Source organism: the organism of the source record quoted next, unplaced genomic scaffold (assembly GCF_019419815.1).
Source record: "Pyrus x bretschneideri cultivar Hongxiangsu unplaced genomic scaffold, Pyrus_bretschneideri_v1 Contig11, whole genome shotgun sequence".
NCBI lineage: Eukaryota > Viridiplantae > Streptophyta > Magnoliopsida > Rosales > Rosaceae > Pyrus > Pyrus x bretschneideri.
The window spans coordinates 9,005,828-9,031,175 of record NW_025999402.1 but is presented as its reverse complement, the minus strand read 5'-3'; the positions used below and the strand labels follow the sequence as shown (position 1 = coordinate 9,031,175).

General features: G+C 39.1%; 6 protein-coding genes across 10 annotated transcripts; 3 read left to right on the top strand and 3 right to left on the bottom strand.

Moving 5' to 3' along the window:
• Positions 1-1,917: 1,917 nt before the first annotated feature.
• On the bottom strand, positions 1,918-3,541 carry LOC125473874 (receptor-like protein kinase FERONIA). Its single transcript, XM_048577250.1, has one exon. The coding sequence runs from the start codon at positions 3,060-3,062 to the stop codon at positions 1,938-1,940; it is 1,125 nt and encodes a 374-aa protein (XP_048433207.1). The 5' UTR covers positions 3,063-3,541; the 3' UTR covers positions 1,918-1,937.
• A 1,203-nt stretch (positions 3,542-4,744) lies between these two features.
• On the bottom strand, positions 4,745-6,292 carry LOC103930363 (receptor-like protein kinase ANXUR2). The gene has a single exon (XM_018643281.2). The coding sequence runs from the start codon at positions 6,159-6,161 to the stop codon at positions 4,782-4,784; it is 1,380 nt and encodes a 459-aa protein (XP_018498797.2). The 5' UTR covers positions 6,162-6,292; the 3' UTR covers positions 4,745-4,781.
• Positions 6,293-7,170: 878 nt separating this feature from the next.
• LOC103930364 (putative disease resistance protein At1g50180) lies at positions 7,171-10,645 on the top strand. Of its 2 annotated transcripts, XM_048577249.1 has the most exons (3): positions 7,171-8,312; positions 8,616-10,397; positions 10,627-10,645. In XM_048577249.1, exons 1-2 carry the CDS (start codon positions 7,280-7,282, stop codon positions 10,385-10,387), a joined length of 2,805 nt encoding a protein of 934 aa, XP_048433206.1. In that variant the 5' UTR covers positions 7,171-7,279; the 3' UTR covers positions 10,388-10,397; positions 10,627-10,645. The 2 variants fall into 2 exon arrangements, with proteins under 2 accessions (XP_048433206.1, XP_009337964.2); XM_009339689.3 differs by lacking the exon at positions 10,627-10,645 and having other exon boundaries at positions 8,616-10,575.
• LOC103930367 (F-box protein At2g02240) lies at positions 10,629-24,317 on the top strand. 2 transcript variants are annotated; one of them, XM_048577252.1, is made up of 4 exons: positions 10,629-10,639; positions 22,835-23,171; positions 23,420-23,538; positions 23,739-24,317. In XM_048577252.1, exons 2-4 carry the CDS (start codon positions 22,890-22,892, stop codon positions 24,169-24,171), a joined length of 834 nt encoding a protein of 277 aa, XP_048433209.1. In that variant the 5' UTR covers positions 10,629-10,639; positions 22,835-22,889; the 3' UTR covers positions 24,172-24,317. The 2 variants fall into 2 exon arrangements, with proteins under 2 accessions (XP_048433209.1, XP_018498802.2); XM_018643286.2 differs by lacking the exon at positions 10,629-10,639 and having other exon boundaries at positions 22,700-23,171.
• On the bottom strand, positions 11,152-12,613 carry LOC103934968 (receptor-like protein kinase ANXUR2). The gene has a single exon (XM_009344735.3). It carries the CDS (start codon positions 12,522-12,524, stop codon positions 11,499-11,501), a length of 1,026 nt encoding a protein of 341 aa, XP_009343010.2. The 5' UTR covers positions 12,525-12,613; the 3' UTR covers positions 11,152-11,498.
• Positions 13,692-22,059, top strand: LOC103930365 (vacuolar protein sorting-associated protein 54, chloroplastic). Of its 3 annotated transcripts, none has more exons than XM_018643284.2 (19): positions 13,695-14,662; positions 15,173-15,235; positions 15,346-15,425; positions 15,740-15,857; positions 16,419-16,496; positions 16,638-16,794; positions 16,975-17,063; positions 17,961-18,217; positions 18,456-18,627; positions 18,751-18,834; positions 18,923-19,341; positions 19,550-19,703; positions 20,005-20,086; positions 20,207-20,286; positions 20,660-20,821; positions 20,912-20,979; positions 21,151-21,231; positions 21,318-21,566; positions 21,727-22,059. In XM_018643284.2, the coding sequence occupies exons 1-18, from the start codon at positions 13,865-13,867 to the stop codon at positions 21,451-21,453; spliced, it is 3,078 nt and encodes a 1,025-aa protein (XP_018498800.2). In that variant the 5' UTR covers positions 13,695-13,864; the 3' UTR covers positions 21,454-21,566; positions 21,727-22,059. The 3 variants fall into 3 exon arrangements, with proteins under 3 accessions (XP_018498801.2, XP_018498800.2, XP_009337967.2); XM_009339692.3 differs by having other exon boundaries at positions 13,696-14,662; positions 16,422-16,496; XM_018643285.2 differs by lacking the exons at positions 20,912-20,979; positions 21,151-21,231; positions 21,318-21,566; positions 21,727-22,059 and having other exon boundaries at positions 13,692-14,662; positions 20,214-20,286; positions 20,660-20,801.
• Positions 24,318-25,348: the final 1,031 nt, after the last annotated feature.

Here is a 25,348-nt window from a genome sequence, read left to right as displayed (position 1 = left end):
ATCAAACGAATAAGTTCGTTAAAGACCTCGGGATAGTTTTGGACCTTAAGGCCCAATGGGCTTCGAACGTCAAGTCCATTGACTTAAGTTGTATGACAACTTAATGAATAATGATTCACAAAGGCCCAAATAGCCCAATAAATCCCCTTAAATTCGGCCATTTAGAGGAGGGTAGTGAACTTGGCTTAATTGCAAGTTTGCCACTCCATTGTGAGGTGGTATAAAGACATCTTTATAGCCATTTCATCCTTAGGGTTTTCTAAGGAGTAAAGATGAGAACAAAAAACCTCCCTTTGCTCTCAAAGAGGCCGGCCACCCTAGAGGAAAACATCTAGCAATCTTACTTCCTCTAGGTCACTCATTTCTTCTACAATATGCCTTGGTGTGGAGACTTAGAGGTTCTCAATTTTGGGAACTTGGAGAAACCTTTTCATCCATCCAAATCCATGGATCTAAGATGCAAGGAATGAAGGCCCTCTCTTTGGGTGATTAGCCTTTGCTTATGCAAAGAGGAATCTACAAAGGTATTGATTTCTCAACTCACTTTGTTTTGAGTTGAGTCTTGGTTCACCTACTTACTAGGCTTTGAAGTTCATGGGTTAAGTTTTGTTTTTTAGTGCATATAAACATGATTCCGCCTTTTAATTGTTAATTGCATGTTGTTGATGTTGCTCAAATAAACTTGTTTTTCACAAATCTTCCTTCATATGTTCCCCATTGTTTACCACTCATTGTTCCAATCTTATGCTTGGTTTACCTAAGCCATAAGATTGAGGGGGAATGTTAGAGTATATTAGTGGTCAAGGATTAGTGGTCAAGATTATGACATGTGTCACTGGATTATATGAGTTGAGATAGATAGGTTGACATGTATTTATAATGAAAAATATCTCTTGTAATGGATAGAACTGAAGGAATAAAAATCAGTTACAGCACTCCCTCTCTTTCTGAGCTTTCTCTCTTTCTCTCTCTAGTCTTTCCTGATCTTTCAGATTCCATAGCTATTGTTGACAAAACACTTATCAAAATTTATAAAATGTAATGAAGTTTAGAAAAATCACTTGATTTCTTATTAAAAAAAAAATGAAGAAGAAGCATGAATTCTACACCTCCATAGAAATTTACAAGTTTATGATGGTAGTCTATAACTTTAAATATAATTAATAATCTTATATAAAAAATATATAGTATTAATTTTCTCACCTTAAGGCTTCATATATTTTAGGAATGTTCATTTGCATTTTTTTTTACTAGAATTTACTTTTTTTAAGAAAAGAAAAGATATTTGTCCAAAAATAAAAAAGAAGATAATTTGTGTGGCAGTCAAGTAAATTGAAAACAACGTCAACGACCATGGATAAAGCTAGTATGTGAAAATCTTTTCACTTTAACTAAAATATTATTTTCACTAATTCTTTCAATTGATTATATTCGAGTTCATTTTTTTTTGTTAAACAAATTAGCGGTTTACAGGAATTACAAAATAATATCGTGAGGTTTAATTCGCCTTAAAATACCTTTGCTATAGCCTATGTATGCATATACCTGGTATGTGAATATGTATTTGTGGGGAAAAAAGGTAAAATAATTTAATTAACGAATAAAAAATTGGATATACAAGAAATTACCAAAAAATGGCAAAAAGCAAAGAACAAACGCACACACCACCGCTGTCAAGCCCCGCTTGTAGATATAGTGCTCCCAGTAACTCTCAACTCTTTTTGTTTTTAGTCAGACAATTTGAAGCACCTAAGTTAGAAGAAAAAGAAACAAAATTTACCAAATCTTCGCTATTGTTCCGAGAGAGTATGTAAATATGAACCTACTGTAAAATTACAAATGGATTTAAAGGGCATGGTATGCATAAAAATGTCTACATTATTGTTGCCCTGTCGGATTTGAAGCAACCATCATCAGAAACAGAAAAATCAATGCTATTATTCAAACCAAGAGCTGACATTCGAAGTTGTGAGCTGCCTAAACAAAAATGAGAAAATATCATCAATTTCACAAATTGACATCCCTTGGTAGCTATAGTCACCTGCAAGACCAAGGGAAGCGTCCTTCTTGCCATCTGCGCTGTCTTGCAGCTCCAATGCGCACTCGAGTTCCACTTGCACTTCGCCTACTGAGGGTCGCTCTGCTCCTGTAGGACGTACACATCTATAAACGATATCCATAAATTTTTGCAAACAATCAGGAGCTATTTTAGCCCTCAAAGAAGGGTCCATTATATCGCATAAGGTGTCCGGCCTGCCTGTGTATGTATGAAACTCTTTTGCCAATTTGGCAGTCAACAATTCCAGCAGCACCATTCCAAACGAGTAGACATCAGATTTTTCTGTAAATTGTTCCAAATGGATATACTCGGGATCAATATACCCGGAAGTGCCCACGATCCTATCAGAGGTCACTCGTATGAATTTATTTGACAAACTAGGAGGACCCATCTTGAACGTTAATAAGTTCGAAATCTTTGGTTCGAACCTTTCATCCAATAGTATGATGGAGCATTTCATGTCGCGGTGGACAATAGCATGTTTTAGCCCTGCATGGAGATAATGCAATGCGCGTGCTATCCCGATACATATGTTCAGCCTCTGCCTCCAGGGCAGCGGATCAAGATCCGCTCTTTTGAACAGCTTAGAAGAGAGGGCACCTTTGGCCATGTAGTCGTAGACAAGGATGAGTTCCTCCTTTTCTTCACAGAATCCAATAACAGGGAGAAGGTTGGGGTGGCGCAGCTGGCAGGACAGCAGCACCTCATTCCTGAAGTCTTGTCTGCTGCCTGTAAATCGCTTGATTGCAACAACAGTTGCCCCGCCGTTGATGTACCCTTTATAGACTGAGCTCACGGCACTGCTACCAATATGGAACTTGTCGTTGAAGCATTCAGTGGCTGCTATGATCTCAGCTAGCGAAAATCGGCGGCATAATTCCTCCATAAAGGCCCAGTCTTGGTTTGGTCTGCGTTTTCTGCTTTTATCCCATGACGCTAGTTTCTTCCATGAAGAGAAGAAGAAACATGAGGCGGACTCTGCAGTGGTACTGAAACCCATCATTGTGCTAACTGTTGTCTAATTCCAAGATCAGGAGCTCAAAATCTTAGATTTAGACATTAAGAATCAATTGATGATGATCATTGGCACTCCTGGGCAAAGAGGACTCACTATTGAAGCGGCATCCCCAAAGTCAACTCAACATACTTCTCCAACTCAGAAGAGACCCACGCATTACATACGGGGTGAATTCGTAATGGGGACATGGAAAGAAATGCGAGAAAATTCAGAACCAAGTAATTTCTTCGAAACTGGCCAAACTTCGACTTGGATTGGGATGCCAGCAACGCAGACGTCACAAAACAGACACGTCGTAAATGGCGCTATCAAAGCAGACAGATGCGCTGAATATTGCATTTGGGAAGCTTGAAAAATTCATATCAAACCTAAAACTCAACAACATTCAAACCTACCCAACGACTGGTAGCTAGCTAGGAAGCCATGTTGAGGAAAAAACTTTAGAGCACACAAGTCTAACATAAGTGTTGGAAATACAACACAAGTAAACAAATTACTTGTATTACACACAAAATATTACAAAACACAAACTCTCAAAGACATTTTAAAAACAATGACATTCGCTTACTTTCTAGAGATATTCTAGATCGCCCACACTACTACAAGACTATTCTTGCTTCTCACTTTCACTTGATTGCCTACTTGCTTCTTCGCTACTTGATTACTTGGTTACACACGTACATACATATTTATAGTGAGGTTTGCTGACTTCCTAAGTCGGTTAACATGGCTCAAATTCATCCTAGCCATATTCTAGGCTTTTCTACAACCAGCCCACCCTTTGCATGACAACCTCACAATTGTAGAAATAGCTACATCTTTCTAGCTAGTGATCCACCGACATTCTTGCTAGAGCTTTAAAAGCAATGCGAATTTAATAAACTAATATGAAGAAACCCAAGACAAACATACATTCGATGGTTTTTAATTTTTTAATTTTATACTTTTTTTTCCAACGGCATCACATCTTTCTACATAGTCTTTAATTGTTTACCGGCCGAAATATTCGAATTCAGAGCTACTAAGTACAGGCACTGCGCATCCTCAAAGCCAACTCTACATTCTTTTCTAATTCATCAGAGACTCTTACGCGTATGAGTATTGAGAGTTGTCCCACATCGGTAAGGAACAATGTTTGCTATATGCTTATATAATCTTAAGTTACTTCCTATATTACCAATTAATTTTATGGTGAAACGTTAATTTCATCATGGTATCAGAGCAGGTTGTCCTCATGTGAAGCCAAACGGTCACACATGCTACACGTCATCCAATTGTTGTTCATATGTAGGTTTGAAAATCCACCACACGTGTTTTATGCTGGAACCAGCACACGCGTTTTAGGCTGAAACCCAACCGGAATATTCGAATTCAGAGCTACCGTCATCAGAAAGTACTGAAAAATATCAGATACGCGTACTTGGCGAGTTTGGTGATGGTGAAAATATGAGGAAATCCCAAAACCAAGTAATTTCTTTGAAACTGGGCAACCTTGGAGTGGGATTGGGATGCAAGCAACGCAGACGTCACGAACAGACACAACCCAATTTCAATGCGAAATTCAATTTAACTAATCAATCCTGATGAATTGAAATGCTAATACAAGAAACACAAGGCTAACTATACATTCGATAGTGTTTTTTTATTTTTTTTTATTTTTTTATTTCTCCAACAGCACTGCATTTTCAATTAATATTTAATTGTTTACCGGCCAGAATATTCGAATTCAGAGCTACCATCATCATCGGAAAGTACTGAAAGATCAGTACTAATTGAATCAAGATCAGCAGACCCAGTTGATATAACTACTGGATGGCGTGGAGTCCGTGGACGATTACACAAAAAACAGAAAACATCATTAATTTCAGAAAGTGATATCCCTTGATAATGGTAGGCATAGTCATCGGCAGGACAACCAAGCGAAGTGCTTGGTGTCCTCAACTCCTTTTCGGCATCTGCGCTCTCCTGAAGCTCCAGCGCACACTCAAGTTCCACCTCCACTTCACCCATCGTGGGCCGTTGGGATCCTGTAGGGCGCACACATCTTTGGAAGATGTCCAAAAATTTTATCAATGAATCAGGTGCTACTTTTCCCATGAGAAATGAGTCTAGAATATCAGCTGGGTGAGCGATACATAATTGTGGTATCTCTCTTGAATATTTAGCAGACAATACTTCGAATAACACCATTCCGAACGAGAAGACATCAGATTTTTCCGTAAGCTGGCCAGACAAATCATACTCCGGATCAAGATACCCGAATGTACCTGCCACCCCGGAAACGGAGTTCAATCTGATTAATGCATTTGACAAAGTAGGAGGACCCATCTTGGACAGCCGGAAGTTACAAAGCTTGGCCTCTAAGCTTTGGTCCAAGAGTATGTTGTCACATTTGATGTCTCGGTGGATTACAGCATGCTTAACCCCTGTGTGGAGATAGTGTATTGCACGCGCCACCCCAATGCAGATATTCAGCCTTTGGCTCCAAGACAACGGATCTTTATTATTGTTATGAGGATTGAAAAGGAAATAAGAAAGGGGACCATTGGACATGTGGTTGTAGACAATGGCGCACTCTCCCTTTTCTTGGCAGAATCCGATCAGAGAGATTAAATTGGGGTGGCGCAGCTGGCACAGTAGCTGCACCTCCGCCTTGAACTCGCGTCCCTGCTGAATGTCTGATTGTGTGCTGGGAATGCGCTTGATTGCCACCGTAGAAGTTACGCCGTTGAGGTTGGTGTATCCTTTGTAGACACCTGCAGCACTAACATTAATACCGTCTTCTGTTTTCGGACCTTCAAGGTGATCAAACACCAAAAACTTTTCTATTAGGCCATTAACTTCAAATGACAAGTTTCTGGTACTGCAAATCCGTAACCTAGCATTGAAGTTTTGAGTTACTGCTATGATCTCCGCGAGTGAAAACCGACGACACAATTCTTCTGGAAACGCCCATTTAGCTTCATCTCGATCTGTATCTGTAGGTTTTCTTCTATGATCAGATGAATATGGTGCACATTTCTTCCACAAATTATTGAAGAATCGTGACATAACTGACTGTGCGGTACTACTACTAAATCCCATAATCCATAGAACAGAAATATAACATGGATCTTAATTCGTTTAAACCGCGTTGGCTAACTAGTCTTGATGCCTTCCATTGGGGAGATTCTTAGCTATATATCCCGAGATTCTTAGGTAATTGTTGGGAAGATTCTTCCTTTGGCATGACCGTTGAGGGATCCTGTGTACGTCTTACTCTATATCGGATTTCAACGATCAAACCATTTTTAAGTTTTTCCTCAAAGATTATCTCTAAAAAAATCACTCAGATTCAAAATCATTTGACTGTTGGATTAAATGGTAATCGTAATATTATTTCTTTGAAAAACCGTATTCGTTCATTTCTTCACTACAATTGGATGTCTTAATATTTTTGAATTTGTCTAAATTTTTACAAAGGTGATCTATGAATGATGTGTACTAAAATATAGACAATTGAATTGTTGAAAAATGTTATAGAATGAGCACTACATTCATAAGGAAGAAAATGAATGAATACGGTTCTAAAAATAAACACTAAAAATGATTACCATTAAATCGGTTATAAAGTTCTAAATTTTGGTGATTTTTTAGAAGAGATCATTTTTGACGGAATGAGGCTGTATATGTATGTGTATATGGACACACAGATATGACAAGGACCTCACACGTTGCTCTCAAATATTAATTTACTTTAAAGTGGAAAATAATTGAAGGGCTGTGCGGATACTATATGATGATAGAATAGCCCTAGCCCCACATCAAAATATTTCCAGTCACGCACGCCAGATTGGACCATTCACCACCCTCCCAACAAGTGGAGAGAAACTTCCTGCTGTATCTCCCCTTGTAACGACAGAGAGATAGACACAAACGGATATAAACTCGGGATATATAGCTAAGAAGCTTCCCAATAATTACCTACTGAATGAGAGACTTGGTCTTGTTTCCAATTATTTTTTCTTCTTTCTTCACTGAATGAAACTTGGACGGTGGAAAATATCAAAATAATTGCCAGTTGGTTATACAAATCACAAAGAAAGAAACAAAGAAAGAAAAAAGGGAAGAGCTTTTTTTCTTCTTCTTTTCTTGTGTGTGCAAAATCAACCTTTGTTTTGCTGTAATTTCGAGGATCAGGAAGTAGCTAGCAAGCACGAAGCATGGCAGAGTCTGTGGTATCCTTTGTTGTTGACAGGCTTGGGGACCTGCTGATTGAAAAAGCCACCTTCTTACACGGGGTCAAGCAAAACGTCGAGCAGATCCGAGTCGAACTGAGTCGGATGCAATGCTTCTTGAAAGATGCCGATAAGAGGCAAGACGAGGATGAAAGCATTCGGAATTGGGTTTCCGAGATTAGAGAAGTTGCTTATGATGCAGAGGATGTCATTGGAAGTTTCACCATCAAAATTGCACCACCAATTTCCAATCCGCTAAAAAGGTACGCTTGTTTTTTCAGCCGAGCTTCAAATCTTTATGGAGTTGGGTCTGAGATTGAGGCCATCAAAGCTAGAATTTCTGACCTTACTAGAAGTACACAAACTTACGGCTTGACTGTTGTAAGAGATCATCAAGGCTCATCGAGTATTGCGTTTGAGAAGCAAAAACAATTGAGGTGGTCTTATTCCCATGTTATTGACGACCATATCGTTGGTTTACAAGGAAACATAAACGAACTAGTGGCGGAGCTCATGAGTGAAGAAAAACAAGGTCGAGTTGTGTCCATCTGTGGGATGGGCGGGTTGGGGAAGACCACTCTCGCCAAGGAAGTTTACCGCAATGATCATGTTAGGCGGTATTTTGACGGTTCTGCGTGGGCTTACATATCTCAACAATGCAAACCAAGAGATGTTTGGGAAGGCATTCTGATTAAGCTAACCTCTCCGTCGAAAGAGGAGAGGGATCACATTTTGAAATTGAGAGACGAAGAGCTTGCAAAGAAGCTTCATCAAGTTCAAATAGAGAAGAAATATTTGGTGGTTCTTGATGACATTTGGTCGATTGAGGCCTGGAAAATTCTAAGTCCTGCCTTTCCATCGTCGGGAAAAGGGTGCAGCAGAATATTGCTTACAACTCGTAACAAGGACTTAGCTTCCTTTGTAGACCGAAGCGGTCTTCATGAGCCGAGGAACTTAACTGAAGAAGAGGGTTGGGAGTTGCTTCAGAAGAAGGCATTTCCAAGAAATGGTGATCCGGGTAGTTTACCATTCCAATTTATTATGCATTTCCCAATTATACATAAATAGTTTCAAGTGCTAACTAGTTAGAAACTTAATATGACACTAACCAAGAAATTAATAACTTCTCTTCTTGCAAGATATATTTGAACGATTTCAAAACAAAAAACAACGGTGTCCAACTCGAATTAAGCGAACCTACATATGTTGTTTAGTTGTTGATCCCTTTATGTGCATACTCAATTTCAACACATTTTCGTATAGGATTGCTATTCCCAACTGAGAGAGTTTTGCTAAATTGTTTTCTTCCTTAATATTGCAGATTTTACCAGAAGCATAGATAAGGAGCAGTTAGGGAGGGAAATGGTGAAAAAGTGTGCTGGCTTGCCTTTGGCCATTGTTGTGCTTGGAGGACTTTTGGCCACTAAAGAAACAGTGCACGAGTGGGATATCGTCCTCAGAGATATTCTTTCATATCTAAAGCGAGCCAAAGGGCATGAGCAGCACTCTACGGTACCTGAGGTTTTGGCTTTGAGTTATCATGATTTGCCTTTCCAACTGAAACCCTGTTTCCTTTATTTGAGCCATTTTCCGGAAGATTTTGAAATTCCGAGGAGAAAACTGGTTCAATTATGGATTGCAGAAGGCATTGTATCGCCACACCATGAAGCAGAGGGAGATGAAACAATAGAGGATGTTGCAGAACGCTACTTGGGTTACTTGATTAATAGGTGTATGGTTCAAGTGGGAGCTCTCAGCTCAACCGGAAGAATTAAAACTTGCCGCCTGCATGATCTTATGCGTGACTTGTGCTTGTCGAAAGCAAAGCAGGAAAATTTTCTCCAGAATGTTCACTATTCGGATGAAGGTATGATGGTGGATTCTTCTTCTTCTCGCATGCTTTCTGAAGCAACATCAACTGGTAAAACTCGCAGACTTGCTGTCTTCTTACCTTCACATGTTGATAATCTTATCCCGTCTAAATACAAAGAAGATTCCAGCCTCAGTCTCAGGTCACTTGTATATTTCCATGCAAGCAAGTGTAGATTGGTAAGTTGGCAGCTTACAAAAACAATTTTGGAGTTCAAAATGCTCAAAGTTCTCGACCTTGAAGGTGTCAAGGGACCGTACGAAAAGTTACCTAAAGATATCGGGGGCTTGGTTCAGTTGCAGTTTCTAAGTTTGAAGAAAACACGTATACAAGCATTGCCATCATCCATCGGCAATTTGATCCACTTGAAAACTCTAAATTTGCAAACCATAAGCAAATTGAGTTGGGACCCGACAGTGCAAATTCCAAATGTGATTTGGAAGATGGAAGGGCTAAGACATTTATATCTTCCCAAATGGTGTGGCAATGCAGTTGATAAGCTGCAACTGGGAAATCTGATTAACTTGCAGACACTCGTAAACTTTCCTGCAAACAAATGTGACGTAGAAGATCTTCGAAAGTTGACCAATCTTAGAAAATTGGTGTTGAATGATCCAAAACATTTCAATAGTTTGATGAAAATTTTCAATCCCCAAAGCAGAACGTTAAGCTGCCTCGAGTCTTTGTCCTTGACGAGTGAGACACTTTCATTCCCTGATGAGGTTGTTGATGTTAGACAAGTAATGTTAAGTTGTCGCCGTCTTCAAAAATTGCACGTGCAAGGGCGGATAGAGAAGCTGCCAGAATACCATCAGTTCCCTCCAAACCTTGCCAAGTTAACGTTGTGGGGCACTAAACTTGAGGAAGATCCAATGCCAACACTGGAAAAACTGCCGAACTTGAGAATTTTAAGTGGATGGCAAATGTTCATGGGGAAGAAAATGGTCTGCTCTAACCAAGGTTTCCCAAAACTCAGGTCTCTACTCCTCCGAGGGTTTTCTAAGTTAGAGGATTGGACGATGGAAGAAGGAGCCATGCCTAGTCTTTGTCGTTTGGAAATATCAAATTGCACCAAACTGAAGACGATTCCGGATTCTCTGAGGTTTGTGAAAACACTTCAGGAATTGGAGATATACGGATGCCTATTCAAGATCAACATTGGAAGTGAAGGAGAGAATTTTTACAAAGTGCAACACGTACCGTCCATTGTAGTTCGCAACTGAAGTTAATTCGGTAAGAATTGTTGAAGAATGTAAAAGAAAAGAGTTTATTTCTTCATTGGTTATTTCATTGTACCTTTTGTAAGGTTCTTGTAGTGAGAAGTAATAGCTACTCTTATGCACTCACAAATCAGTACCGAATGAATCTCACAGCCACTCTCGCAAATATATATTTGAGAAATTTTCATTGATCTCAGTAAATGATGTATCTTAGTTGGTATAGTCTTCCATGTAATGGACAGGAGGAGGAGGAGGGGCAAGAGAAGTGGTTGTAGTTGTCCCCGACTCCTTGAGCTGGTTGGCGGCATCTCCGCTCCCTTGCAGCTCCAGTGCGCACTCAAGTTCCACCTCCATTTCACCCATCCTGGGCTGTCCAGCTCCTGTCAGCGTGCACATCTATTAGCGATGTTCATAAATTTTCTTAAACAATGTGGAGCTACTTTTCCCACCAGAAATGGATCAATCATAGGCTGGAACAGAGGTCAGCGTTGGACATCTAGTCGTAGAACGTGATGAGAGGAACAGTAGCACCATCGTTGATGTACGCTTAATTTACAGACTGAGCTCTAGGTACCATTACCGATATGACTTGTCGCTGAAGCATTTGGTGGTTACTATAATTCCTGCTATTCATACGCGTGTACATGGCAAGTTGGTAATGCTGACACGGAAAGACAACGCGAGAAAATTCAAACCCAAGGAATTTCTTTGAAACTGGGCAACCTTTGAGTTGGATTGGGATGCAAGTAATGCTATAGCGATGAATATTGAATTGGATGAGCTTGAAAATTTCATATTAAAGCTCAAACTCAACATACAATTACCCAACGACTGGTAGCTTGAAATTATTAATCAAATCAAGTAATGCTGATATTGGATTCGTGACAATACAAGTGCTAGCTAATACAAAAAAAATACAAGACAAACTATACTTAACAGCATCACATTTCTCTAAATTATTGTTTACCAGCTAGAATATTCGAATTCAAAGCTATCAGAAAGTACTGGAAGATCATAACTATTTGAATCAAGGTCAGCAGACCCAGTGGAGCTAACTACTGGATGGCGTGGAGTCCGTGGACGCATATCCAAAGAGGAGAAATCATCACTGATTTCAGGAATTGATAGAGAAGGGCTGTTTGACGGCGTCTGCACTTTCCTGCAGCTGTAGTGCGTTCTCTAGTTCCACCTCCACTTCCCCCATTGTGTGCCGTTCAGCTCCGCTAGGGCGAACACATCTCTGGATGATGTCCACAAATTTCTTCAAACAGTCCGGAGCTATTTGTCTCGTCAGAAATGGATCGATCATATCAAGAGAAGTTTCACCCGTTTTCAGTGAATTCAAAATATCTACCGGCCGAGATTTTCCACACAAGGCTTCCAATAACACCAATCCAAATGAGTAGACATCAGATTTTTCCGTGAGTTGGCCAGATAAAGCCTCTGGAGCAATACAACCGTATGTACCATCTACCGTCACGGAGTCCCATCTAATTAATCCATTCGACAGAGTACGAGGGCCCGTCATGCACCTCCCAAAGTCGGAAAGCTTTGGCACGAACTGTTCATCCAATAGAATATTGGAACTATTCACAAATCGATGGACAATAGAATGCTTAACCCCGGTGTGGAGGTGTTGTAATGCACTCGCCACCCCGATGCAGATATTCAACCTTTGTTTCCACGACAGTTGTAGTACTGGATCCCTATCGAGGGGATTATCCAGGTACTTAGAGAGGGCACCATTGGACATGTAGTTGTAAACGATGAGGCACTCTTCTTTTTCTTCGCAGAATCCGATGATGGAGATAATGTTTGGGTGGCGCAGCTGGCAAAGTAGCTGCACCTCCGTCCTGAACTGCTCTTTTGAATCTCCCACAAAGCGTTTGATTGCAACCACGTTGTCGCTGTCGATAGTACCTTTGTACACCGAGCCGTAGCCATCTGAAGCAATACGTAAGCTGTTGCTGAAACATCGAGTTGCTGCTCTCATCTCGCTGAGTGAAAACCGACGGCAGAAGCCTTCCGCAAAGGCCCGGTTCTGGCTTTGTGCTGTGCGGTTGCATCTGGTCTTGTTTTGATCACCGTCATTGCTCCGACGAGAAAAGAAACGCGAGATAAACCGTGCAAGAAACCCCATCAGGCATCAAAAGTTGATGTCTACTAAGAAAACTCAAAGAGAACAAGTTCATACGTTTAGACCAGGTCATTTGCATCTACTTGAAATATAAATTGTCAGAAAACGAAAGCCCTCTGCAGTTACAGTTGCCTCAAAAGTCAACTCATTCATACTTTTCCAAATTCATCAAATAATCTCAAACGCGTAAAACATGTCAGCAAATCATGGATCATCATGTGTTATTCGGTGTATTATTTTGGGCTGCTTTTGACATTTATTGTTTTGGGAGCATTTTTGTTTAAAATTTTTTGGTGAAGCTTGTGACCCCAAATGGGGTTGTTGGCTTTATATATAAAGAAGATATATAAAGATAAGACCTCATTCACGAGATTTTTTCATATGTTGAAATCATGTTTCAATACACAAAGTGTAACAGTACAATTTATTGAAAACTTAAAAAAAAAAAAAAAAAATTCAATCAATTTTATTATGACACTAACTGTATCGGGCCTTATTCCCAACACGCTGGAAAATTTATCCACGTTCACTTTCTGCGTTCAATAGAACTTTTTTCTTCCAAGCAAAAGAAAAAAAAATGTCACTTAGTACTACAATTTAGTGGTATTCCTCCTCACTTGTAAGTGAGAGATCTTAAATTTGATTCTCGCTGAAGGCGAATTTGAACCATATTATTGCTAGTCCATTGTGAGACCTAGCTCACCTCCCACCCCTAATATAGATAATATCGTTTGTTTAAAAAAAAAAAAACTTTAATTTATATAAACCTATATCATGTAAAAAAAAAAAAAAAAAAAGAATAAACTTACTCGATCCTGAATTTTCTAAACTCTTTATAATATGAAATTCACAGACCAAACTTAGCCAGCTTGACTAAAACAAAGTGATCTTTTTAAGCATTCAAATTCGAATCTTCAGAAATTAGGACGCTTGAATAAAAAAAATAAACGAAAGAAAGGAAATATAAATTGGGCTTAGGCCCACAACCCATAGTAATTGGATAAAAACTTATTGGGCTTCAAATTGCAAAACCGGCTTTTCATTCACACCAATTTGCAATTTCTACCAAGCCGGGTCGGCCCGATTTTCCCCTGTGAGAATTTTCGAACCATCATGACGAACTCCACCTCGACCTGTCTCTGCGATTTTATCAATTAAATTACCATTTTCTCCTCCACTTTCTCCTATCTCCTTTCCCAGATCTCCCTCCCATACGAGAGAGAGCATATGATATGATCACCTGCAAAAGCACCAAATCCCAGATCCACCACCACGACGCGCATTCCCCTCTTCCGTTGTAGGGTTTATCCCACTCGCCCCGAGTCGACTCACCCGACTCGCTCATGAACCAGAACCACAATTACAAGAGCAGCAGCTCCAACAAAGAGATGGTAATCATGGACGCCCGACCCGGAAAGCTGAACAGCCGATCCAATTCCATATCCGACCCGAACACCAGCCAGAGCCTCGCCTCCATCCTCAACAACCCCAATGCCTCCGACGCCTCCTCCTGGGTCGGTTGGTGGTCCTCCTCCGCCTCCGTCGCCCCGCCCGAATTCGCACCTCTCGTGCCGAAATCTGCGTCCGACCCCGTGACCCGATCCGACTTCCAGCCCTACCTCGCCTCCGTCTCCGATCACTACAACCGCTTCGAGGACATCATCAACCACGTGAAGAAGGAGAAATCCGACGTCGATTCCATCGGTGGCCAAGGCGAAGCCCTCGTCGCGTGCCTCCGGGAGGTTCCGGCGCTCTATTTCAAGGAGGACTTCGCCCTGGAGGATGGCGCCACGTTCCGGTCGGCTTGCCCGTTCACGAACGTCTCAGAGAACCTGGGACTGCAGGAGAAGCTGTCGCATTACTTGGACGTGGTGGAGCTTCACTTGGTGAAGGAGATCTCGCTGCGTTCCAACTCCTTCTTTGAGGCGCAGGGGCAGCTGGAGGACTTGAATGTCAAGATCGTCGAGGGGTGCAGTCGGATTCGAGAGCTCAAGGAGACGATTCTGCTCATGGATGTCGATTTGGTCGAGTGCGCAACGCAGATTCATGATTTGAATGAAACCAGGAGCAATTTGTTGGCTCTGCAGCAGAAATTGAGGCTCATTTTATATGTTAATCAAGCTCTTTCGGCACTTAAACTGGTATTGCATTGCGCTTCAATATCTTTCTTTCGGTTTTGTAGTGTAATGAATTGTGCATGTTGTGATAATTAGTAGCCATTTGGTCTAGAATTCACTTCATCAAGAATTGCCAATTTGCGATGTTGGATTTTATCTTTGTTTTCGTAGTAGATTCACTTCATTTGAAAATCTGATCGTAGTATAAAACTTGATGACCATTTACATTTGTTGCAAATACTAGTAAGGGCCAATTTAAAGCACTGATATGCACTCGGTGGCGTTTTTAGTAGTTTGATTCGGATTCAATAATAGGTTTTGAATTTGTTGCCCAACTAGTTTAAATTATAATCCACACAAGTCTTTTGTTGCAATTTTATCCCCGACCTGTTCAGATGATTAGTGGCTTGTTTTTCGTCCCTTTCTATAAGAAATGCTCATGATTTTCATTTGAGTTGTGTAAAAATGTTTATCGTCATTTTTATAAGTAGCAAGTTTCTTGATATAAGTTGATTTACATTTTCTGTCATACAGCTTGTTGCCTCTGCAGATTGTGCTGGAGCCTTGGACGTCACAGACGATTTACAGCATTTGCTGGTATGTTTTTATTTACGTTATGTTTGATCTGCCTCCACAAACTAGTACTAAAACAAGGAATAGTGGACTAAACTTTTTTGGTACCTAATTGATGTCAATACGTTTAATAGGATGGAGACGAGCTTACTGGTCTACATTGCTTCCATCACCTTAGGGATCGCGTAGCGGCTTCAATTGAATCCATAAACAGGTATGTTTTCCTGTTGCGGTGACACTATTTTTAGTGAAACAAGTGACACCATTTGAGTTGCTTTTGATGTTTTTAATTCTGATTCCATAATTATTTTTGTCCTTCTCGTTTTAAATATATGCGGTTCAATATTTTGGGACTGGGGTTGGCAGCTTTTAATTTTTTTCTTCCGAGAGTCTGAAATAGAGATGCTTTTCTTCATCCAGTTTGGCTTCTATTGACCAAAATATTTGAATAAACGTTTTTCAGTCTTTCAAATGGAATAATATGATATGAGGCATGTTTATAGTAACTTATTAAATTTATTCTTGTAGCATTCTTTCTGCAGAGTTTATGCGTGCTTCAATACACGATGCTGGAGATACAGACATTATAATTATATCCAGAGCAAAAGCAAGGGCATCTAGTCTGATGAATGGAGAAGATGGTGAAGTAAGCTCAAGTTATTTTCTTAAATGCCACAATATTTCTTTACTTCATTTCAAGTCTATTCTCTCCTGCAAGGAGCTGCTCTCCACTGATCGGAAAAGCAGATAATTAAGTTTTGTAGCCTTTGCATTTCTTTTTCTTCCGAATTCGCTTAAATTCTCACAGATAAATATAATATTGTAAGGAGTGAAGATTTCTTTGCAGATTTTATTTGGAACCATATCTTTTTATATAGTATGCTTTGAAATTTGTTTTTACTACAACCGTATCTGAAGATGGCTCAACAACCAGTGCCCTGCCATAAGCCATGTTGCAAGTTTTGTTGAACCCTGCAAGAAAGTGTTTAATTTAATTTTGACCATTTACGTAATCTATAAAGGCTTTGTAGGATCTTTTGTTGAATTAACTTTCTATACACCGAGTGCCTTGTCCAAATTTGATGGTTTCTTGTTTGCATTTCTTATATGCTATGACTGCTTTTTTAAGTTGATATCCTTTATCGTGATTTTCAGGCATCTGTGCAAGATTCTATATGTGAACTGATCACCGTTATTTTTGTATCAGCAGATTAAGTTGGATGACGAAGAAACCTCCAATTTTCAAGATCGTCTTCTTCCTGTCATTATTGGGTTGCTTAGAACAGTGAGTAATTATCGGTTTGTCAAACCTAATATTTTTCAACATATTTTTATTTCTTCCTTTGGGATGAAGTTTAGTTCTTTCCATGATCAGTGAGTACCTTTAGTGATCTTTTAAGTAAAGATGGTATTCTTTTACTTTCAGGCCAAGCTCCCTTCTGTGTTGAGGTTATATCGCGACCAACTTACAGCTGACATGAAGTCTGCTATCAAAAATGCCGTTGCAGAGCTGCTTCCCATTCTTGTTTCGCGACCACTGGAGTCAGATTTTACACCGGGGGAGCGAATAGTTGATGCAGATGGTGAGAAATTTGTAATCTTGTCTATCATCTACGCCTATGACTGAGAATTACACCTAATATAGGAGAAAAAGTAGATGCTATAATTCTCAATTTTTATGTTTACATTCTGTCTTGTTCTTTTCTTTTTGTACCATTTTTTAAAGATGAATTTGTCCTTGATCTTTTAAACATGTTTTTTAGGTTTTGGCGCATCACTTGCGAGCAAGTTGAGGAGCCTGTCATCTGAAAGCTTTGTTCAACTTTTAAGTGCTATTTTTCTGATTGTAAGGGTATGTGTTCTAGACTATTCTTGTATTGTTTTCTAGGCATTGTATTGTTGACAAGAAAATGCTTTATTATTAGTTTGTTGAATTCCCAGTATACTCATTGTTCGTTTTGTTGTAATTTAGTGTGCATCTAGAAGTTAAATTTGATATTTCTAATGATTATCAATGATTGGGGATGGATACAACATACAAGTTCTTCTCCTCAATGAAGAGCTTAGGCTTAGCTTGAAGATAGATTTGGCTTGGGGTTGTCTATGATGCAAAATAGTCAATTTTCCATTCATTACTGAGCTTAAATATTTAAGCATCCAGTTCAATTTATCACCAACTTTTATTTATTTCTACTTCAATTTTTGTTCCCTGTTGCAACTACATAAACTAATTTACACGTTTTACTACGCTGTAAACAGAACTTTTTAAGGCACTATGATTGTCCTTTTGTCCTTTATATATTTTGTTTCTTGCAAGTTGCAAACCATTGACTAATTCACTAATTTTTCAACCACTTGAGAGCCAGTTGAACCAATTACAGATATTTTCTTTAACTCTAACGCAAGTAAAGAAATGATAGACAGGTTTTCTCCCTGTCTACATTTTGGTCACTCCTACTCTTTCATTAATATTTCAGTCTATCAGTAGAATTCATTTGGCAGCATTAGGGTAAGGGACAACTGGTTTTAAGTGTAACGGTTCATATAAAAGAACGGGTACTGTCACATCAACTCATCATACATACATTATCTGTTTTTAGATTGTTCGATAAGTTATTATCAGATGGCATATGTGCTGTATTTCATTCATTTTTTGTTGTGCTAGCTTCATCTAAGTTCTTGTCTATTTTTTTTAAGCATCAACCACTATTTGAGTGTGATGTCATATGATTTATTTTAGTGAATGCAGGCACATCTAGTGCGGGCTGCTGAAGTGAAGAAGGCCATTGAATGGATTATGTGCAACCTCGATGGTCACTATGCAGCCGATTCTGTTGCTGCAGCAATTGCAGTTGGTGCCGCAGCTGCAGAAACAGCTCAAGAGAGTGATGGTCAAGGTGGCTTGCTTATGCCATATTCACATCAGAGGGTTGCTACAAAGGCCCTTTCAATTCAAGGGAAGGCAAATGATGCAGCAAGTCCTTCAAACATCTCTAAGAATTTTAGGTGAGGTCTTGTCTCTTGATTATGTTACTTTGATGTCTAAAATTTCAACTTTGCTGAAAACCTTTTGTATCATTTAATTTTAAGATTTTGTTTTGTGCTTGTCTTGTCAGTAAAATAAATTTTGCCCTAATGAATGTCAGAAATTCTTTTGTTAATTTTAGGGTTTACCTTTGATATGTCCCCATGTTAGAGTGTTTCCAAATGTATGCGTATTCTGAAGAAATGTGATTCTAAACAGAGCTGATGTATTACGAGAAAACACAGAAGCTGTTGTTGCAGCATGTGATGCTGCTCATGGAAGATGGGCAAAGCTACTCGGGGTTCGTGCTCTTCTTCATCCTAAGTTGAGATTGCAGGAGTTTTTGAGCATATATAACATCACACAAAACTTTATAACAGCTACGGAGAAGGTATTCATATTTTATACTTTTTATCTGTCCCCTTTGTTTTCTTGTCCTTCTTCTTTCCTTTAGTTTTAAGATCAACAATGTTATGTCTCTGGTGCCATTTTGTGGCACTGCCAACCTAAACAGATCGGGGGAAGGCCAGGATTTAGCATCAGGGGAACACTACAGTCGCAGGCCAAAGCCTTCATGGATTTTCAGCATGAATCTCGAGTTAGTTTCTGATCGTGTATACTTATACTTCACTTTTTATTTTACCAAGTATGTTGCTATGAGCTAATTGTTTTTATGGTTGTTGTAGATGGCAAAAATTAAAGCTGTTCTTGACCAAGAAACGTGGGTGGAAGTGGATGTTCCTGATGAATTTCAGGTCATTGTCACTTCACTATTTAGTTCTGAATCATTGGTAACCGAGAACCTGGATACTGTCCAAGATAATACGGAAACTGGCTACAATGAGGTGGCCACACCCAGTAATAGTTCACATGCAGCAGATACAGGACCATCAATTGCTGAACAGCAATCTAAAGGGGCGGATTCTAGTGAAACATCTGCAGGTAGTACTGCAAAGGAGACACCAAATTCTGATGGAACTGAGAAAAATAAGGCTGATGTTGCAAACTCTGTTGCTCAAAATAACCACAGCAACGTGAAGGAGCGAGGAAAATCAACCTCTCAAACCCTTTTCTACAAAGGTGTTGGTTTTCACATGGTAAACTGGTCAGTTGCCTTAGTTTTCTATCTTTCTGTTTCCCCATTTATTCTTTATTTTTTATACCAATCCTGATTTGCAATTTGGAGTTTTGATTTGTACTCTTCTTTTCCCTATTGAGGAACTTTATTAAATTTTTTTCAATAAGTAAAAGAATATTTCAGTATAAGCCACCCTTTAGTTACGTTTTCTCCTTGTTCTTGGTTTTTCTTCCAGTGGCTTGATATTGATGAAGATGTTGTCAGAGTACATTGATATGAACAACTTTTTTCCAGCACTGTCCTCTGAAGTTGTTCATCGTATTGTAGAAATTTTAAAATTTTTCAATACAAGAACGTGTCAGCTTGTTCTTGGTGCCGGTGCCATGCAGGTAGAATTTCTCTCAATAATAGATGATATTGTTGCAGACTATTTAGTAACTTTCACTTAGAAACTCCAAAAGGTTTATGCAACTGAGCGAATCAAATATCTACTGTTCTTCAATGTACATGTATCAAAAACTCGTTTCACGGGTTTTATATGTAATTTTCTTTCTTGAGCTCCTAAATGCTTTAAGTGATTGTTTGAAACCCCTTTCGATGTTTTTGGTTACTATATCCTGTTATATCTACTGACTATGCTCCTCGGGGTCATTCTTGCGGCTTTTTGATACATCACATGTGCTAATGCAGGTATCCGGTTTAAAGTCTATCACTTCTAAACACTTGGCCTTGGCAAGTCAAGTCATCAGTTTTACATATGCTATTATTCCTGGTAGGCGACTAAAAAATTTTAAAAAATTGTTGGTTTTGCTGTGAATGTATATATCTATTTATTTGTAGAGTTATACTTTGAGCAATGGAGTAATGACTTTATTCATTCCATTTCTGCAAGAAATCAGGCAAATTCTTTTTCTAAAAGTGCCAGAGACAAGAAAAGCATTGTTGTTATCTGAAATTGATCGAGTAGCTCAGGTTTGTCTTTTCACACTGGGCAACAGATTTAACATTTTCAGGGATTTGTATTCTACTTTTATTTTAGTTATATAATTTTTCCCTTCATTTTGATGGTGTTTTACGGGATTGTGGTACCACGCACTTTTCTAGATAATTATTTTTTGGTCCCCTTTCATGAATTATCAAACGTATTGCATGTGCTTGCTTTTGTGTTTCATGACTCTGACCATGATTATGTAATTTTACATGTTTGTCAAGATTGTTATCCTTTCATAATGCATCTGTATCTCGAAGTCTAAAATCAGATTATTTGAGCTCATATTTACATTAGCCAGTTATTATGCTCATATTCCAGAAACCATTGTGATGTTTATTCATTCAATTTAAACAGGATTATAAGGTTCATAGAGATGAAATACACACCAAACTAGTTCAGATCATGAGAGAAAGGTTATTGGTTCATCTACGCGGGTTGCCTCAAATTGTAGAGAGCTGGAATAGACCTGAAGAGGCTGACCCACAGCCCAGCCAATTTGCTCGATCCCTTACCAAGGTACCTTTTTTTTTTATATAAGCACTTAGTTATTGTATTAGTTTCTTTATCTTAATTGATCTGATGGGGCCTTGCCCAACTGATTTTCAGGAAGTTGGATACTTGCAACGTGTTCTAACTCGAACTTTACATGAGGTCGATGTTCAAGCGATTTTCAGGTAAGGTTCATATAACTTGAAATTATCTTGGGAACTTGGTCAAAGACTCAAAGGATCATCCAGTTCCATTTGTTAGCTTGACGTTCTTGCTTCTTCCCTCCACATTTTTAATCAGTGTGATTTGGTTGATGAAGAGGGCAGTTAATGATTACTGTGGTTTGTAATTTTCAGGCAAGTGATTTTGGTCTTCCATTCACAAATATCAGAGGCATTTTCACGGTTAGAGATCAGCACACCACAAGCCAAGGACAGGTACTACCTTTTCAGTTCCCCCCCCCTTGTGCGCATACAATTGTTAGGACTCCTTAATAAACACAACTTTTCACTTTGTCCACCAGGCTGCGCCGGGATGTCACACACATTCTTGGATGCATTCGATCTTTGCCCTCTGATAAAATGAGCGAATGTAGTATTCCAAACTGGGGTCAGCTAGATGAATTCTTGGTGCAGAGATTTGGCGCGGAAGCTGGTTAATGTTGTTGTAAAGTAGTGAATCGGTTGCTTCTTTGGAGATGGCTAATCAATTTTTTTGGATGTCAGAACCAATTTCGGTGGTCTATGCATTTCCCTTGTACAATTTCATTGAGGTAACTTTCGGTCCACATTCTGTGTTTATCGTGTCATGTTTATGCTGCATAAATTACTTTCGTTCAAAATTCAGTTCTCTCTCTCTCTCTCTCTAAACACACGCACCGTCTATTTTTTCTTTTAGCTTACCAGATGCCTTTAATTGTCTTTAATTTTCAGGTTTTGCATTTTTTCTGAGATGTGTAAAGTCAGTGTATCAGATCCAAATATTGCGAGAAGAAGGTTGTCGAAACCAGAATGTTTGTTCTGTAGCGGTCACACTCGAATTACCATTTGTATTTACTAGGATTCAAATCAATGTTTACTGTAATTTTTGAGTTAAAGGATGACGACGATTGATTTTTTTTTGCTTAGTGAAGGGACAACGAGCGGTATCGGCTTTTGAATTCTCAACTTCCGTTGCCGGAATCGCATCTATTGTATCAATACTTGAGTTATTTGCATGAATGCCGTTCTTAAATGGTAAAAGGATAAGAGCTTCTTTTTCCTGCACCATTAGTATCTAGCTAAAGCTTGTTATTCTTCGTGTTGGGCTTTTCTTGTTATTGGGCTTGCTAATCTTTGCTATCTTCGGCCTTTAACGAAATTACTTTTAGGCCCAATATAAAAAGTTGGATCATTCCACTCTAGAATGTGATGCTCAGTCATCTCCTTTAATATCGATTGCAAGAAAAAAAAAAAATCAATATTTCTAAACTAATTTTAAAAATCTTACGTTGTGAAAATATTTGCAAGTGATCTTATTATTTTATTGAGAAAGACAAGGTTAAATATTAAATTCCAAAAAAAAAAATGTTCGGGTCTAAAATATAGCAATTTGGTGGCCAATTATTTTTTGGAATACAACTAGTTTTAGATAGTTATCGGAGAGAGTGTGAATTGACCACATATCATAGTGCATGTGCATGATTGTTTTTCTTCTGCTGCGGTAAAATCTCTTATGCTCTAAAATATTCTAATTTAATTCTAAGAAGCTTACACTGTGTCGAAAGTGAGAAATAAATTTTGGAAATAGTTTTCTAGAAAGTGTAGCGTTTGTCAACATTAGAAAACGAAGCAAAACTCGTGGAAAAATTGAACCCTGACTTAACGCGTAAGGCTCTCTCCCTACAAATATGACAAGTTTCTTACACACAACAGAACACTTACCACAAAGTACACGCACGACGCGAGAGTCAACGTCACAGACAGAAAACATGAAGAGACACCGCCGCGGCGGAGATCAATCAGAGATGCAAAAGAAGACAGTCGACGCCGGTGCATCAGCAGGAGGAGGAGGAGGAGAAGGAATCACCTGCGGGGGCTGCGGGACGCCGGTGTCGATGGTACTCGATGACGATCATCATCACGTTCACATGGATCTGCAGGAGTTGCCCGAAGGATGCATAGCTAACGTCGTCTCCTTAACGACGCCTCGAGACGCGTGCAGGTTTTCGGCGGTGTCTAAGAGTTTCATGTCAGCCGCCGATTCCGACGCTGTTTGGGACAAGTTCCTTCCCCCTGATATCCCCTCCATCCTATCTCACTCCTCCTCCTCCTCCTCCAAGAAGAAGCTTTACTTCACTCTCTGCGAAAACCCTGTCCTCGTTGACGACGGCAAGATGGTAATTTTATACATTCTTTTTCGCTTTTGTGGTGGGATTAGGGATAGCTCCCAAAATTTGAAACATGAATATATTGAAGATTTTATTTGTTTCTCTCTACTTTCTGAGAATTTTTTATTGTCATATATTAATATGAAAATATGACTTTAGACTTTGAGATCGTGCCTGCTGGAACTAATGCATGAAAAACTAGCCAGAATAAGTTTTTGTGTTCTTTTCCAATCTGTTTCTATGATCTATATATGCAGAGTTTTACTCTGGACAAATGGAGTGGGAAAAAATGTTACATGATATCGCCGAAGGACCTTATGATTATTTGGGGTGATACTCCTGCCTACTGGAAATGGATTTCTCTTGCCAACGCCAGGTCTGTAAAGTTCATTCATCTTACGTTTTGTTGGTTTGATTAAGCTAACAGCTATGCTTTTAAGATGTTGAGAAAGCGCTTCCATATCGTGCTTATTCTGCGGTTGGATTTGTTTTAGCGACGTATATATATAGATTGAAATATGTGTGTATGTGTGTAATTAGGCGATTAATTAGTATATGTCATGTTAAATGAAACAGGTTTCAGGAGGTGGCTGAGCTTGTAGTTGTTTGGTGGCTTGAGATCCGTGGCAAAATTGATACACGGATTCTTTCCCCCTCCACTGTCTACAAGGCTTATCTTGTGTTCATGTTAAGTGAAAGGGCTAAAGGATTTGATCATGACGATCCCTTGGAGGTCAAGGTAGGACTTTTTGGAGAAGAAGAGACTAGTAGTCAGCGCATTGTGTTTCTGGGGAGACAGAACATTACCGGGAGACCCATGGAAATCGATGAAACTCAATATCCAAAGAAAAGGCCCGACGGCTGGCTGGAGGTGGAGATTGGAGAGTTTTTCTGTCCAGGAGAAGAAGATGGGGTGTTAATGGAGATGATATGTAAGGAACTTGACGTTCATAGAATGAAGAGAGGCCTTATTGTTCAGGGGATTGAAGTCAGGCCCAAAAGAGTGTAGAAAGTTAAGCTTTTTCTAAGGACTTACACGTAATGGGTGCATTGTCGACGTTACATATCAGGAAAATTACTAGTAAGAGAAACAAAAAGGCTCACTGTATTATAATTTTGTTGATACAATGGTTGCAATTGCTCATCTTTGAACTACATGGTTTGAATTGAAGTCATACCAAACTACCCAAAATGCTAGCTAACGTGTTCTTACACAACGATCACAGTAGGGCTACACGAGATCACAATAGGGCTCCTCATGGTAAAATTTTCACTCTCTTCTTCCCAAACAATTGCACCAAATGGGATGGCTTCTTCCTCGGAGCTCTTGTACTTGATTGCCAAAGTGTAGTCTTGCTTCTCTATTTCTTACCGGACACCAATTTTTCTGGTCACACCGCGACAACAGCACCCTTTTGGTTCTTTAACTTCGACATTATAAGTGGCTGAGCCCTGGTCATCAACGGTGGTTACAGTCCTCTTGAATAATTATTTAATGATTCCTTTCACCTTTGAATACTTGTTGTAAAACGTTATAAACTTATTTGATGGATGGAGAGATCGGGAGATGTGTTATCACACGTATAGTTTTTTGACCTAAGAATGCCTGCATTCTCTTCTCGGCCAAGTTCATGGTGCACAACAAATTGAACCGAGGTCATCTGGCGTCGCGTCGCAAATCAAACCGAGTTCAAGTGCTCGATTTGGACTTTTTATCCTAACTTGGGTCTGCCACTGTCGGTGTTATTACATTAAATTCGTTAACAAGATAATTTGAATTTGAGATTTCTAACTTAAAAGAATATACACTAGATACTAGATAGTGCTGATGACTTATTAAAGTAAAAAATTTGAAATCAAAAGGGAAAAAGGAAACCCAATAACCTTTTCTCTTATTTTGAAAAGAGTTATCCTTCGATTTTCTCGTAGAACTTTAAGCAGTTACTAATTTTCTCTCTGAATTTTAATTTTAGCTAATTATCCTTCTGAATTTTTATGATAAGTTAATTTCCCTTCTAACATTAGGTTTAAAATTTTTCATCCAATTTCCTATCCATTTAAGTCTGATGAAAAATGTTTGAGGGCAATAAAGTAATATTACCCTAATGTGGATAGTAGATTGTTTTTTCTTCTTCTTCTCTTCAGCTAGTTGAAATCCAATTCGCAGCTGCAAACTACTGACTTTG

Bases quoted from the DNA above. Each gene is read 5' to 3' on its own strand.
- LOC125473874 (XM_048577250.1), bottom strand. From the start codon at position 3,062: ATGATGGGTTTCAGTACCACTGCAGAGTCCGCCTCATGTTTCTTCTTC.
- LOC103930363 (XM_018643281.2), bottom strand. From the start codon at position 6,161: ATGGGATTTAGTAGTAGTACCGCACAGTCAGTTATGTCACGATTCTTC.
- LOC103930364 (XM_048577249.1), top strand. From the start codon at position 7,280: ATGGCAGAGTCTGTGGTATCCTTTGTTGTTGACAGGCTTGGGGACCTG. The intron at 8,313-8,615 runs GTAGTTTACCAT...TTAATATTGCAG, and splicing joins TCCAAGAAATGGTGATCCGG to ATTTTACCAGAAGCATAGAT.
- LOC103934968 (XM_009344735.3), bottom strand. From the start codon at position 12,524: ATGGGGTTTCTTGCACGGTTTATCTCGCGTTTCTTTTCTCGTCGGAGC.
- LOC103930365 (XM_018643284.2), top strand. From the start codon at position 13,865: ATGAACCAGAACCACAATTACAAGAGCAGCAGCTCCAACAAAGAGATG. The intron at 16,497-16,637 runs GTGAGTAATTAT...TTTTACTTTCAG, and splicing joins TTATTGGGTTGCTTAGAACA to GCCAAGCTCCCTTCTGTGTT. The intron at 21,232-21,317 runs GTACTACCTTTT...TTTGTCCACCAG, and splicing joins ACACCACAAGCCAAGGACAG to GCTGCGCCGGGATGTCACAC.
- LOC103930367 (XM_018643286.2), top strand. From the start codon at position 22,764: ATGAAGAGACACCGCCGCGGCGGAGATCAATCAGAGATGCAAAAGAAG. The intron at 23,172-23,419 runs GTAATTTTATAC...CTATATATGCAG, and splicing joins TCGTTGACGACGGCAAGATG to AGTTTTACTCTGGACAAATG. The intron at 23,539-23,738 runs GTCTGTAAAGTT...TAAATGAAACAG, and splicing joins ATTTCTCTTGCCAACGCCAG to GTTTCAGGAGGTGGCTGAGC.